The sequence below is a fragment of the Chelonia mydas genome, chromosome 9 (assembly GCF_015237465.2).
Source record: "Chelonia mydas isolate rCheMyd1 chromosome 9, rCheMyd1.pri.v2, whole genome shotgun sequence".
Lineage (NCBI taxonomy): Eukaryota > Metazoa > Chordata > Testudines > Cheloniidae > Chelonia > Chelonia mydas.
In genome coordinates, this window is record NC_057855.1 from 80,575,530 (window position 1) to 80,588,991 (window position 13,462).

Genomic DNA, 13,462 nt, shown 5'->3' on the forward strand with positions numbered 1-13,462 from the left:
CCCAGCTATAAGGTTGGAATACAAAAGACAAGGAGCAGAATAAGCAAATGCAACACTAAATATTCTTCCAGTATTTCTCCATTACAATGCATGGCAGTCTGTCATTGTAGCCAACCAATATCATTTGCAGGTTCCCTCACACTAAGGGTGGCAGACTGCGGCATGTCAAATTTGACAGCATTCTTTCTTGTCCAAGCACAAAAATATTAGACTTTAAATACAGTCCGTCTCAAAGAGGATGGGGAGGAAATATGCATATTTCTGAGCTCTAGACTGTAGCTTTTACTATCTGTGTAATAAAACAAATCTGCATCTGTATGTACACGCTTTTTGAGCAAATGTGTTGCACGTACAGATAATTGTGGCTGGTGTAGCACTGATTTTTTTTTGGACTGGCTTATACAAGGCATAATAAACTCACCCACTCACACACACAAATATATGCAAACACACACACATACACGCATAAACACATGCATAGGCACAGCTACATATGCTTTCAGGTTTAATATACACTGTATGTTCAGAAATCAATTTTTGTCAGCCAGATGACAATCCATAATAATTTCTTTCTTCACCAATGTACAGAATACATTTTTGAACAGCTTCCTACTAAACCATTTTGGGTTTGGTTTGGGTTTTTGAATTGCCTTTGAATTGCTCTCTGGGAAAAATGGTCTGAAGGGCATTGCACTTGGTCAAATTACAGAATAGATAGGGCACAGTATAGTCACTGCCCATCAGCCAACACAAATATTTTCATCAGAATCAGCAGTAAAAATATATCTTCTCCCTTTGTTATGTCTTTATCTTGCCCCGGATGCCTAGGCAGGCATAGCAAGCTGTAACCCAATCTACATCCGCAAGATGCAGGTGTGAAAGATTTGACCTTGGGGGAGGTGTGTCCTAGTGTCTCTGAAATCTTATGAATGAAATTCCAGAGGATTGTATGTGTGTGTGCCTCTCTCGCTGTGTATGTGTATGTGTGTATCTCCTCGTGTATGCGTGTGTATATGGAACAAGGGAGGGAGACTAGTTGTTATTCTGATCACAGCTTCCCTGATTCACAGACTTGGAGCTGATCATGAATATAAGTGAAGACTTTGACGTCAGAGTTGAGATATATCAGCAGACCCAATGGGGCAAGAATATTAAGTGCAAGTCAATGCCAGCAATCTGCCAACGTTATTAGCAATGTTAACCAAGGAATGAAGCTTAATCCCAAGGACTGGAAGGACTAGCACGAAAAAAAGGGGAAAGCTGATCAGCAAGGATCAAACAAAGGTAAAACAACAGAAATACATGTCTGCCTATGTTGTTGCATGTGTTTGACTTCTCTTCTGCGGGCTAAGGAAGGGGAAGGGTGTTTGCGTTGTATTGAGTTTGGAAAGCAAGCCGGTTAGAAGGTGGCCCTTTCAATATTTTAATCCTAGCGCTCTGGTAAATTGCATTATGGACAGCACTCTCAGCAGCAGCAGCAAAAACCTTGACGAAGAGATTCCGGACTAAACCATTTGTGTGACCTTTACAACTTTTGTTTTCATAAGAGTGAAATGTGAGACGATATATACAAGGCGTTGGAGGAGATGTGATCGAGGGGGGTGAAAGGGTTCCTATTCAGTGCAAGGGGTTTACTATGAAAGAAAACCATGTTTAATGCAGCTGAGATCCTGCAGTTGTTTGCCGCCAGCAGTCCCTGAGTGCACCGGTATTAAAAACAAGCAAAGTTAATGCAGAATATTTCTAGTCTGTAGCCTTCACTGGGATCCGATTTAACCAGGAGGTTTGCTTAAGTATGAGGCTTGCCTGGCCAGAAATAATATATTTTTATTTATTACTAGCAAAATTATTGTGTCAGAAAGACACATTTACAACAAGGGACTAGATGATGTAACCATTACTCTGTTTAACCCCCAAATTGCTTGTGCCCAAGTGTTAGTGTTGGAATCGGTCTGATCATGCTATGAATCTGCGGCTCTGTACGTGTGCCTGATGCAACCGTCTGCCTTTTAATGGGAACGCATGCAACGAGCATTGTGACGGGTGAATTATTGACACTCAGCCTTGCTCACCTTCAGCTGTTCAGACGGAACCCGAGATCAGACGAATCCCCCATCTGTTCATTCGGGGGAAAGGAAGGGGAAATAGCCAAGATGGGGAGGAAAATAATTTTATTCAAAGATCGAGCCTGGTTTTAAAAAAATAAATAAATAAAAGAAACGGGTTTGGGGGTGTTTCCTGCGGCTGCGTTCGCGCTCGGCTCCCAGAGGAGGGTGGGGGGTGTGCCACCGGGGAATGGCCCAGGCAGGGTATCGGTCTTTTAATCCTGTCTGTGTCCGATCAGTCCCCATTGCAACCGGCACTGGGGATACTGGGGGCCAGGCTGGGACAGCGGGTCTTGTCGTGTCTCTTGCGGGCGGCCCCGGGCTCAGGGGTGGATAGTCCAGGCTCTTTCGATGCTGCTTTCACCCTTGTCTCCTCTCTCTGTGTGTCCCTTGTGCCTCCTCTCTAGCGATGCTCCACAACCCCGCAGCAGCTGCGGCCGCCATGGAGGAGCAGCTGCGGCAGCAGCAGCTCCTGGTCCTGCTCAATGCCTCCTCCAGGCCCTTCCCCAGCAGCAGCAGCATCTGGCCGTCCAACTCCTCTGCCTCGGAGCCGGTCACGGCGGCGGCGGCGGCGGCGGCGGGAGGAGGAGGAGGAGGCGGCGGAGGCGGAGCGGTCAGCCCCTGGGACATCGCCCTGTGCGCCACGGGCACGGCGGTGGCCTGCGAGAACGCGCTGGTGCTGGCCGTGCTCTTCTACACGCCCAGCCTGCGGGCCCCCATGTTCCTGCTCATCGGCAGCCTGGCGCTGGCCGACCTGCTGGCCGGCCTGGGGCTGGTGGTCAATTTCACCGTGCAGTACCTGCTGCAGCCGCCCAACGCGGCCGTGGCGCTGAGCGCGGCCGGGCTGCTGCTGACCGCCTTCTCCGCCTCGGTCTGCAGCCTGCTGGCCATCACCATCGACCGCTACCTGTCGCTGTACAACGCGCTCACCTACCACACGGAGCGCACGCTGACCTTCACCTGCGCCATGCTGCTGCTCATGTGGCTGCTCTGCCTGGGCGTGGGGCTGCTGCCCCTGCTGGGCTGGAACTGCCTGCGGGACCAGGCCACCTGCAGCGTGCTGCGGCCGGTGACCAAGGACAACGCGGCGGTGCTGGCGGTCACCTTCCTGCTCCTCTTCGCCCTGATGCTGCAGCTCTACCTGCAGATCTGCAAGATCGCCTTCCGGCACGCGCAGCAGATCGCCGTGCAGCACCAGTTCATCGCCACGGCGCAGGTCACCTCCACCCGCAAGGGGCTCTCCACCCTCTCCTTCATCCTGGGCACCTTCGCCCTCTGCTGGATCCCCTTCGCCATCTACTCGCTGGTGGCGGATTCCAGCTACCCCGCCGTCTACACCTACTCCCTGGCCCTGCCCGCCACTTGCAACTCGCTCATCAACCCGGTCATTTATGCCTTCAGAAACCCGGACATCCAGAAGTCCCTGTGGCTGGCCTGCTGCGGGTGCATCCCTTCCACCTTCTCCTCCAGGCCCAGGACATCCAGCGATGTATAAGGGAGGTTGGCCGCCCGGATTGTCAAATGGTTTCAGGCTCTCCTCCTCCGCGGCGTTATGATGTGTTACCACCAGCAGGAGGAATCCCAGAGCGACGCGCGTCTCCTTCCCTGGAAAAAGATGTCAACGAGAAAACAAAAATAAGAGTGGTCTCCTTTAAAAAATGCTTATTTTCCTACATATTTTATTTATTTTTGATTTAAAAACAACAACAAAAGACCAAAAAAAAAAAAAAAAAAAAGATCAGCGCCTGATGCTTTTTTCTCATCTCGGTGTAATGGAAAGGGGGAGCAGCACGTTTGCCAAACCTGTGGCCCGAAAATGTTCAAGGGCCCAGGGCAACTCTTTACTTATTTCAAGCCTCCCAGCGAGGGGCAGGCCGTTGGGAAGGTCCCCGGTGAGGAAAGGGGAGAGACCGCGGGCCAACTCTCCCTTGGCCCCACACCAGGAGTAACCCCACTGAAGTCACTGGGGGTCGCCCCAAGTCAAAATCCTGTCAAGTGCGGGGGGGAAGTCAGGCCTGGGACGTGGGAAGAGAATAAGATAGTGCCCTGCTGTTTAGAGCCCAGCGCAGATCTGATGCTGAGGGCTCAGGGCAAGATCTAGAAAAACGTGTACAATATTTGCTTGCCGTTAGTTTGGGTTTGTTTGGAATGGTTAAAAAATGACCATATCCAAGGGGCTTCACTGCCTGAAAGGTGGGGTAGAGGGTTTTGGTGGTGGTGGTGGTGATTTTTTTTAACTATAATCAGGTTTTGCTCTGCTATGCAATAATAAAAGGGACATTGTGAGATGCGGTAACCTGCCAATATTTTTCATGCCAGACCGGTTCAGCACCACGAGGTCTGGACAGCTCCGTGAGAAGCGGTAGGAGGACAAGTGGCCTGTCTTACGATTTTATGTTTATTTTTGTAAAAAAGCACATGGAAATCAAAGATTTACATTGGCCTCTTTAAGCGGGGGGAAAGGAAGTACGATCCTGAGTCAGGAACAAATGAGGTCCATTCCCCTTCACCTGCTGTCCTAAACAATTGTATAGTGTTGCTATGTGCTGTTCAGCTGCTGCATTGCACCTCAGAGGAGGCTGCATTTCAGTGGTGGGTGAAGTGATGCCTGTATATTTATATCTCCTTTGTTTGTGAAGCACTTTGAGAACCTGCAGGATGAAAGGCACTTTAAGGTATGATTATTATTTTTTATTACAATGTGAGAGTAAAGAGAACTCCTTGCTGAAAAATATGCTCACGGTGCATCATCAAATCTAAAGATGGGAGGAAAGGACCTTTTAGGTTATCTAGTTAATCCCCCTGCCAGGGAGATGAAAGCGGTGGAAGAAAGTCAGAGATGAGGCTTTCTTGACATCGGAACCTAGGTTAATCTTTCACTTATTTCAGTGCAGGTATAACACACTGTCTTTAGCGGTATTGTTAATACAGTATGCTGATCTCGCATACTGGGTGTGGGGAGGGGGGATATGATCCAAAGACTGATAGTCTGAACGAGGTTGGTTCTTCTAAAGGGAAGCCTACATCATCACACGTCTTGTTCCCGAAACTACTAGATTAACTTGCTTCCATAGAGAAGCTACGCTAGCCTCACGCTCCTCTACTCTATCATGTGCTTTGTGGTGTTAGTGAGAAAATGATGAAGTGTCCTTCGTCTTGTGCTGTATTTTGGCCAAGAAGTGGAATAGTGCATTCCTTTAAAAACAGAATAAACCTTCAGAGACAGACGGGGACTCTGTTCTATAGGTGAAATGTCCAGGGTTGCCTCTTGGGTGGGGGGTTTGTCTTACCACCTATTCTCTCAGTGCCCTGCAAGGAAATTGCTTTGCAGTGTGACCTGTGATGTCGATGCTGCAAATGTGTTGCTCTCCCTTAGAAAGGAATCTGTGCTACAAACGTCAGAAAGATTCCTCTTTCAAACAATAGCCTATCCCTGCAGCGTCAGTTGCAAACCTGGCTTAGGTTTCTATTATATAAAAAGACCAACAACAAAAGAGAGAATATCGCATGTAAATATTATAGTTCCATGAAGGACAAAGTGTCCAAATTTTATGTCTGAATGCAGGTGAACCAATCGTTTATCTATAGAACTGTGCAATGAAGGTCTCTTTCTAGCTCAGCAAAGCTCACTGCACATGACAAAACTGTGAATCTCAAATGTGTGCTTTGGGCCTGGACTTTTTTTCTCACTCCTAAAGGTGTCCCAGCTTTTCACTTTTTTTATGAGGAGCAACGTACAACATGCACAAATTCTAGTCAATATTTTTACAATTTTATTTAACGTTTTTGCTGTTCATTTATTTATTATTCTGTTTCCATGGTTGCAGACAACCTCCTGCAGTTCCTAAATGTGAAGACTCAATGCAGAGTTAATTAAAAACATTTCAAAATAATGTTTTTATACGATTTGATCTACAGGGCAGGTATTTGTGTTTCTCTGGGCAGCTCATTTTGTATTTTTAAATCAAATGTAGCATTTAAACATTCACTCTAGGCACACAGTTAAAATGAACATCTTACATTTTCTTGGATTTTCAGTTGATTTCCTTTTATCAAAGGTTTTGATTTCAGAATTTTCCTCTTAAGGAGTTTAATAGTGTGAATGAAATTTAATGATGTGAATGAAATTTACTCGCTTTCCAGGGATCTGTAGATTAAATATGACATAGGTGCATAGCAATCAAAGCAAAATAATGAGTTTTTTTGTGGCCCTCAATGTCAGACACTCAGAGGAGGAGTGTTACATTGGGATGTAATTAGACAAAAGGAAGAAGTTACTGATTGTAAACCGCCATGTAGAAGTCAGAGATTATATGAGCATGTCCTCTAAAATACTGTTACCTGGCCAAATCTATTTCTATCCATTGAAATCACTTGGCTAAATTCAGGTGCTCACATTAAATAGTATCTTACCCTGCTCCGGTGATGCTAATTATGGAATAGGTGAATGGAATTCACTGTGGAATTCCTTGAAAATAAGGATATCAGGATCTGGCCCAATGAAACTACACCAGAGGTAAATTTGGACCCAGGTGTTTTGGATAAACATTTTAATCTAGTTCTTTCCTTGTGGTTGTCTCAGAGAAGCAACAAGAGATGTTCAAAAAGTGCTAAGTATGTTTCATGAAGAATTTCTAAAACTCTTCATTTGAAAATTCACAGAAAAACTGAAGTTTTCAAATTTATATTTTTCAATTTCTGAATTAAAAAGATCAGGTTGGGGGGGGTGTTTGTTTTGTTTTTCCTTTTCGCTCCCCTTTTCCTTTCTCCCTCCCTGACCCCACCTTTATCACTGGAAAAATGAAAAAATGAGGGAAGGACTGGAAAAAGGAGGATAGAAAGGGAAAAAAACCTGAAGTCCCCCTTCCAAGTTTGTTTTTCATTGAGTTGTGGAAATATCAGAAGATTTCTTCAAAAATTTGCAGTATGAAAATAGTCCATTTTTGTTGGAAAAAGTTTTAAACTAAATATTTTGACCAGCTCTACACTGCAGCACTCTTTGTCAATATTTATTAAGGAAAGCTACGTTAATTATTGGAAATATTTACCAAGTTAGTAAAGTTGTATGCACAATGATAACACAGTGATGTTCTATTGTCTTTCAAAGCTGAGTCCATGGAATGCGTTGCTACAAAACACTGGGCATGATTCTGTTCATTCTCACACTGGTGTAAATCAGGAAAAAGTCCACTGAAGTCGGTAGAGTTACACCAGTGTAAAATGTCTGGTGGAAGAGGAATATAAGATAGATAGGGCCTGATTTGTCAGTTGATGCTTTGTAGCACTCTAATGATGCCAAGCAGCTGTAAACACAGTTTAAATAGTCTGCTGAGCCAAATTTACAGCTGCTTTGCATTATGGGAGTTGCACAAAGCAACTGGAGTGCCCTGGGGAATCTGGGCCATTGCTTATTGGCAAGGATCCTCCTGTTGGATTTAGTCCGATAAAGAAACCAAAACTGACACAAGCTATTTGAAGTGCTGAGGTATTGAGAAGCGAGCTCTGCTTTAATTATTGTCATATTAATAAAGGATACCAGTAGATAACAGTATAAAGGGCAGATCCTCAGTTGGTGCAAACTGGCATAAATCCTTTGACTTCAGAACAGCTAAACTGATTCATGACATATGAAGATCTGGCTTACTTTGGAGGGACTGCTCAGTACGTAGTCAAGGTTATTTATCCACTAACATATAGTAACACTTTGCATATCAGAGAGAACATAATGCAGAGCTATATCTATTAAGGTCAAATGATTAATATCAGGAAAGTTTTGATTTCTCCAGAGGACCAAATCCTTGCTTCTTCTTTCCCACCTTATTCAGTAGCACATGGATTTTGTTTGACTGTTGTTTAGGTTGCCACCTTGTTTAGAGTGAACTAATTCAGTTTTCGACAGATGAACCATGCCTCATTTAAACAATTGGTGAAAATGACCTCTCATCATTCCCTCCTGGAATGGGGTGACTTACCTACCAAAGATCGCTGATGAGCAGGAGCCCCCATGTCCATCTCTGGGGCAGAGCCGGCTGCCTTTTGGAATAGGAAAAAGAACAATGCCAGCAAACCTCAGTGTAGGTAGGAAATCATGGGCAACAGTCACAATCAGGGACATGCCTCCCCTATAGCCAGGTTCTATGCCCTGGACCTATTTCCTCCATCCCCTTGCTGCTGCATATAACTCCCCTCTGCACGGATGAAATCTTTCAGTGTGGGGAGTCAACACTGCGCAGATCAGCAGTAACCTGTGTAGCATTTTACCATGGAGTTTTGCTCCATGTGTATGGGTAGCATGCCACATCGAGCAGCCACTTCCCCAGCACCAGCCTCATGGTTGCCTCATGTGGAGCTATTGCTCCTCCCGTCACTTATCATCATCACTATGGCAAATCCCAAAGGGACATAGTCTCCTTGCAGATCAAGTGCCATCTGGATTGATCCTCCCTTTGTTGCCCCAGCCAGTTCCAGCCAGCTTCCTCTCCTTTCACCACTGCAAGTGGCAGAGAGGATCTGGCCCCAGTGTCTTTAGCTGAGACACACTTAATCCACAGTCATTGCTCCCCCTTGGAAAAGCAAGGTTCTCACATGCAGGCAAAAGGCTTTTGACTGACTATGACGAGCCACATCCTGATCTTAGTTACACCAGTAAAACTCCTGGTGACTTCAGTGGAATTAGCCCAGATTTACACCAGTGCAAGCGAGTGAAGAATTTGGCCTTAAGCAATTGCACAAAATATTTAACACACCAAAACCCACCCCAGTGTTCTTTCAGAGTGACCAGAGAAACATGAACCTGTTTTTTAGTTTTTTCACTTCCAGGTGTCTTGTTTGCCCTTTTCGTTCCTACCACATGTTTGATAGCCAGCAGCACAGTTGTAAGAATCACTTATTAAATTGTTCTTTGTTGGTTTTTTTGAGAGGTAGGTAGGTAGGTAGGTTGTGGGGGGAGGATGGGAGGTGGAAGTGAAGGAGAGGGGAAGGGGAAACATTCCTTAGATACACACAGTATTTGAAAAGCTTGGGAGCACAGATAAATGGGACACTGTCACAAGCCACATGAATTCCTGGGGCACCTGCATTGAACTTAATGGATCTGGTCCCATATATTTAAAAATATGCCTTTATCAGTGTTACTAACCATACCTTGGATTGTTGACTTTTACAATTTTTAAAAAAAATATTTTATTTTTTGTTTACTTCCCCCTACTCTCAGTTTGGTCAGTGGAACTGTAGTTGTCACTTTCACTTTCTGTCTAACCAATTTCACTTCACTAGCAGGAATGTTACAACCTTTGGGGTCTCAATCAAAACAGTGACAATTTTTACATCCCAAACAAATAGCTTTCATTGAATTTAGAATAAAAATAATGAAAAACATTACTGTTCACCTTGTTAGAAAGTTCCTCTTCTTTTTTTTTTTAACAAAAACTTAATTTTGGGGTCTAAATCTACTTGACAGTAAGCCTTTGATCTTCATAATTACTTAAATTGTATCAATGTATAGTAATAATTAATGGCATACAAAATACATCTTTAACTGTCAGGAATAATTGTATGCTGCGTACGGTATTTGCCTCTAATTCTTCTCGTTAAAGCCAGTCTTTTTCTCTTGGTGAGGTGGCGGCGTTGGGATGTTCTTACAATTTCATTTGAATCATCATGATAAAGGCTTAATTGCCTTTTACAAAATAGCTAATGTAGTTGCCTTCGTTTTTGTTTCTGTGACCCTAGAGAAGAGAGGCAATTCCTGTTGAAAACTTTATGAAATGCTGTACAGTGAATGATGCAGAGAGATGGAACAGTCTATAACTAGAGAAGGCAATCCAGAACCATTGTTCTAACACCTTTTTATCCCAGACTTCTGGGGATGTGGATAAAATGGGCTCTGGATCCAAACTGACCATGGGTTTTGCAAAACCAAATACTGCTAGCAACATTTTCAAAAAATCAACCATCTCTGTCTGCAACTGCTGTAGTCTAGAACTGGAAAAACAATATGAAAAGTGTTGTTGTGATCCACTGAGAAATGCTAAAGTGAAGCTACATGCTAAGTATCAGGCAGGAGATCGGCTTTTTCACCAACTGGGAAGGTTAAGAAGAATAACGGGTGCCTTAATAAATTCTGCTCCATATCAAGTATAATTGTTTTTTAGACAAAGGTTTTCCCCTTCACAATCTGTGTATCCTACAGTGGTCAGGAGGCTGAATGTCTGACTGCACATTATCATATCAATAGACTCTGAAGTCACAAACACAGTGTTATGATTTTATTGCAGGATCAAGGGGATAAGACATCTGGGTTGTCTAAGAAAAAGTTCTTATCCCAATGCACAGTTTCACTAATGAACAAATCTGCAAGCGAATGCAGACACTTATGGGCAAAGGAGATGTTAGATTTAAAGTTTATGCAGCATAGCACGTGGGGCCTGTTTCACCTCTCCACTAAAACAGTTTTACACTGGTGTAAACCAGCTAATGTCAGTGGCGCTACTCCTGATTTACACCAACATGAGATCAGAATCAGGCTCATAGCGGAATAAATTGCACTGTGTATAGAGATCAACTGTAACTCGGAGGGACAGGTTTCTGACTATAAGGCTTTAGCAACAGCTCTATGCTGAGGGTTGCTGCAGTGTCAGAGGAGATTTGTTTATGAACCAGAAGGTGCATCTAGCCTTTAAAGATAAATTGATGAGCTCAGCCAGATTTAAGAAATACAGGCCAGATTCTGCTCTGCTACACCAGTGAAAATCTGGAGTCTCTCCTGAAGAGAATGGATTTAAGCCACTATGTAACTGAAAGCAGAATCTGGCCTGTGGTATTTAATATATTTTGGACAGTTTGTGCCCTTAAGGACAAATTTTCCTTTGGAAGCACATGCACAACCCCAGCTAAAAGTCAATGACCCAAATTCAAATTCTGCTCTCAAATTTGCACCGGCAGCTGCCACTGACATCAGTGGGAAAGGCACGGATTTGGGGAAGAATGTAGCTCTAAACATATGACTGAGTCACATTGTTTTTGAAGACAGGGGCATCGCTCCAGATCCTGGGGTTTGGCCTCATCCTGCAAGGTGCTGAGTTGCCCTCAGATTCCGTTGGCTTCAGGAGGGGGTTAAGGGCATTCAGCATCTTGTAAGGGGGTTCTGGCATGTCACGCAAGTGGGCCCTTTGGGCTTGAACCTGCACCCTTTGGAGTCAGGGGGAATGGTGTGAGTGCATTTAGGTTCAGGCTCTGTGGATGAAATTCATCCCTGGACAGAGGGCAAGCAGGGGGTCTATACACAGCTAAGGGGGCCCACTGAAGCCCTCAGAAGGACTAATACCCCAATTTGCAGCCCATTCCTAACTATGTGCTAAAAGTTAAGTGTGTGCTTGAAGTGCTTTGCTGAATACGAATGTGGACTTAAGTATGTACCTAAATGCTTTGCTGGGACCTGGCTGGTGCATAGCTCTTGTGCTGGCTCTCTGTATAATGCTGGCGAAAGTAGTGAACAAAAGGGTAGCCTTTTGAAGGAACAAAGTCATTTCACTGATCTAGGACCCCAATAACGCAAGCCTTTTGCATGCAGAGAAGTCAAGGGAAATATCATATACAGAGGGTCTTGTGGGATCAGACCTACATACGTTGTCTCAGAACTATTTTACTTATTATTCTGGGAAGTAGGAAAAAATCAGAACAATCAGGACAGCAAATTATTTTTATGTAACTGTTTTCGTTATCCTTTTAATCTGAATGGGTAAATTGATTGCAAAGGAAAGTGTATCACTCCCATTCAGTTATGATTAAATAAAGCCCCTGCAATGCACTTTATGAACAAGTGACAATAAATCAATGCTGTTATTGCACTGTATCTCTAGTGTGTATATTATACATGCCTCTGTTAAGAGTAATTTATTTTTATTACTGTAAATAAAAATGTTAAAGTGATTTGTCAAGAGAATATCCAAAATGGAAAAAAAAATCAAAATTAAAACAATTTAAGATCTGGGCTCTTGTCCCAGGTATGTGCCATTTTGTTTGTGTCTGTGTTTTTATTCCAGATAAATGAATCCAGAAAAGATCACTTGTATAACATGGTATTTAAAACAGCTGTTCAGTGACCTATGTGAGTTGAGCTGGTGGCTTTCAGACGACCTACTGGCCTGGTTCTGCAAACTCTACTCACCCAAGTTGGAGACTTACCTACATGAGGAGTCTCACTGAAATCTCTATGTCTAGTCACAACAATTCTTGCTTGTGGCTGCTCTGACAATTTTCCCTAAAATACTTAATTAGCTTTAGGAAAAACAAATAAATATGCACATAGACACATCCAAATTATTGTCATTTATTTATGTAAGGGTTTTTTGTTTTGTTTTTAAACTCAATAATACAAATAATGTACAGTTGTCTCTATACTTTACTGGACCTAAACAGAATGGAAACACAAATAAGGAGCTTTGCATGTTCTTGTCTTTTGTTGTTGTTTCATTTGCTTTTCTGGTTGCTTTTTTAAGACTTGCTAACTAGTAAGTCTGCTGCTATGAAAAGTGATATTTGTATATTTGTTAGTATCATTTGTCACAGTAGCAGACTTGCTAGCTAGCTGGGAGGCAGTGAAAAGTGATATTAACAAACACACAACTATCACATTTCACAGCAAATTTACAAAGCCCTAGCAAGCTGGGGGACAAATTAAGTCCTGGATGGGGAGGTGGGTAGTGAGGCAGCATGGACCAGGGTGAAGGAGGAGGCAGTGGGACTAGTGCCAATGGACTGGGGGAGGCAGTGGGGGCCAGTGGGTCTGGGCCAAAGCTCTGTGGCTGGAGACCAGAACCCACCACCCCAGGGCTGAAGCCAGAAGCCCAAGTTCCACCAGCCTCAGGAAGGTTGGGAATTCGCACTGACTGCCTGCTCCTCTGGTGTTTCTGGCTCCAGAGGGGGGCAGGGCCCAACCCTTGCTGGTGGCCTTGGAGGAGGGGCTGTTGTTTCCCTCCGCTCCCACCAATCACCACCCAGAAGCCTGTGGCCTCAAGAAAAGCTCCTGGTAGCCGCATTTGAGAAATGCTGGGACTCTAGTCAATGAGTAAGGGTTGCCAGTTTGGGCACTACGGGCCTGATTTTCAGAGGTACTGAGCATCCACTACTCCCATTGACTTTAACTGGAGCTGAGCATGTTCAGCACCTTTGAAAATCAGACTCTATATATCCACCATGACATCATCTATCTATCTATCTATCTATCTTGTCAGGCTCCCCAAAGAGGAAACTCCATATAACAAACACAACAGTATTCCATAGTAATAGTCCAAAATATGGCAGTGTCTTTAATGTAAGTCCTAGGGGTAGTCCTTTTTTAAAATAACCAAACAATT

The 13,462-nt window shown here is 44.0% G+C and overlaps 1 protein-coding gene across 1 annotated transcript; it reads left to right on the forward strand.

Annotated features, from left to right (window-relative positions):
- The first annotated feature begins 933 nt into the window (after nucleotides 1-933).
- LOC102944609 (G-protein coupled receptor 12) lies at nucleotides 934-5,580 on the forward strand. Its single transcript, XM_043522849.1, has one exon. It carries the CDS (start codon nucleotides 2,515-2,517, stop codon nucleotides 3,598-3,600), a length of 1,086 nt encoding a protein of 361 aa, XP_043378784.1. The 5' UTR covers nucleotides 934-2,514; the 3' UTR covers nucleotides 3,601-5,580.
- The last annotated feature ends 7,882 nt before the right edge of the window (nucleotides 5,581-13,462 follow it).

What these genes read in the sequence shown, in the direction of transcription:
- LOC102944609 (XM_043522849.1), top strand. Translation starts at nt 2,515, where the DNA reads ATGCTCCACAACCCCGCAGCAGCTGCGGCCGCCATGGAGGAGCAGCTG.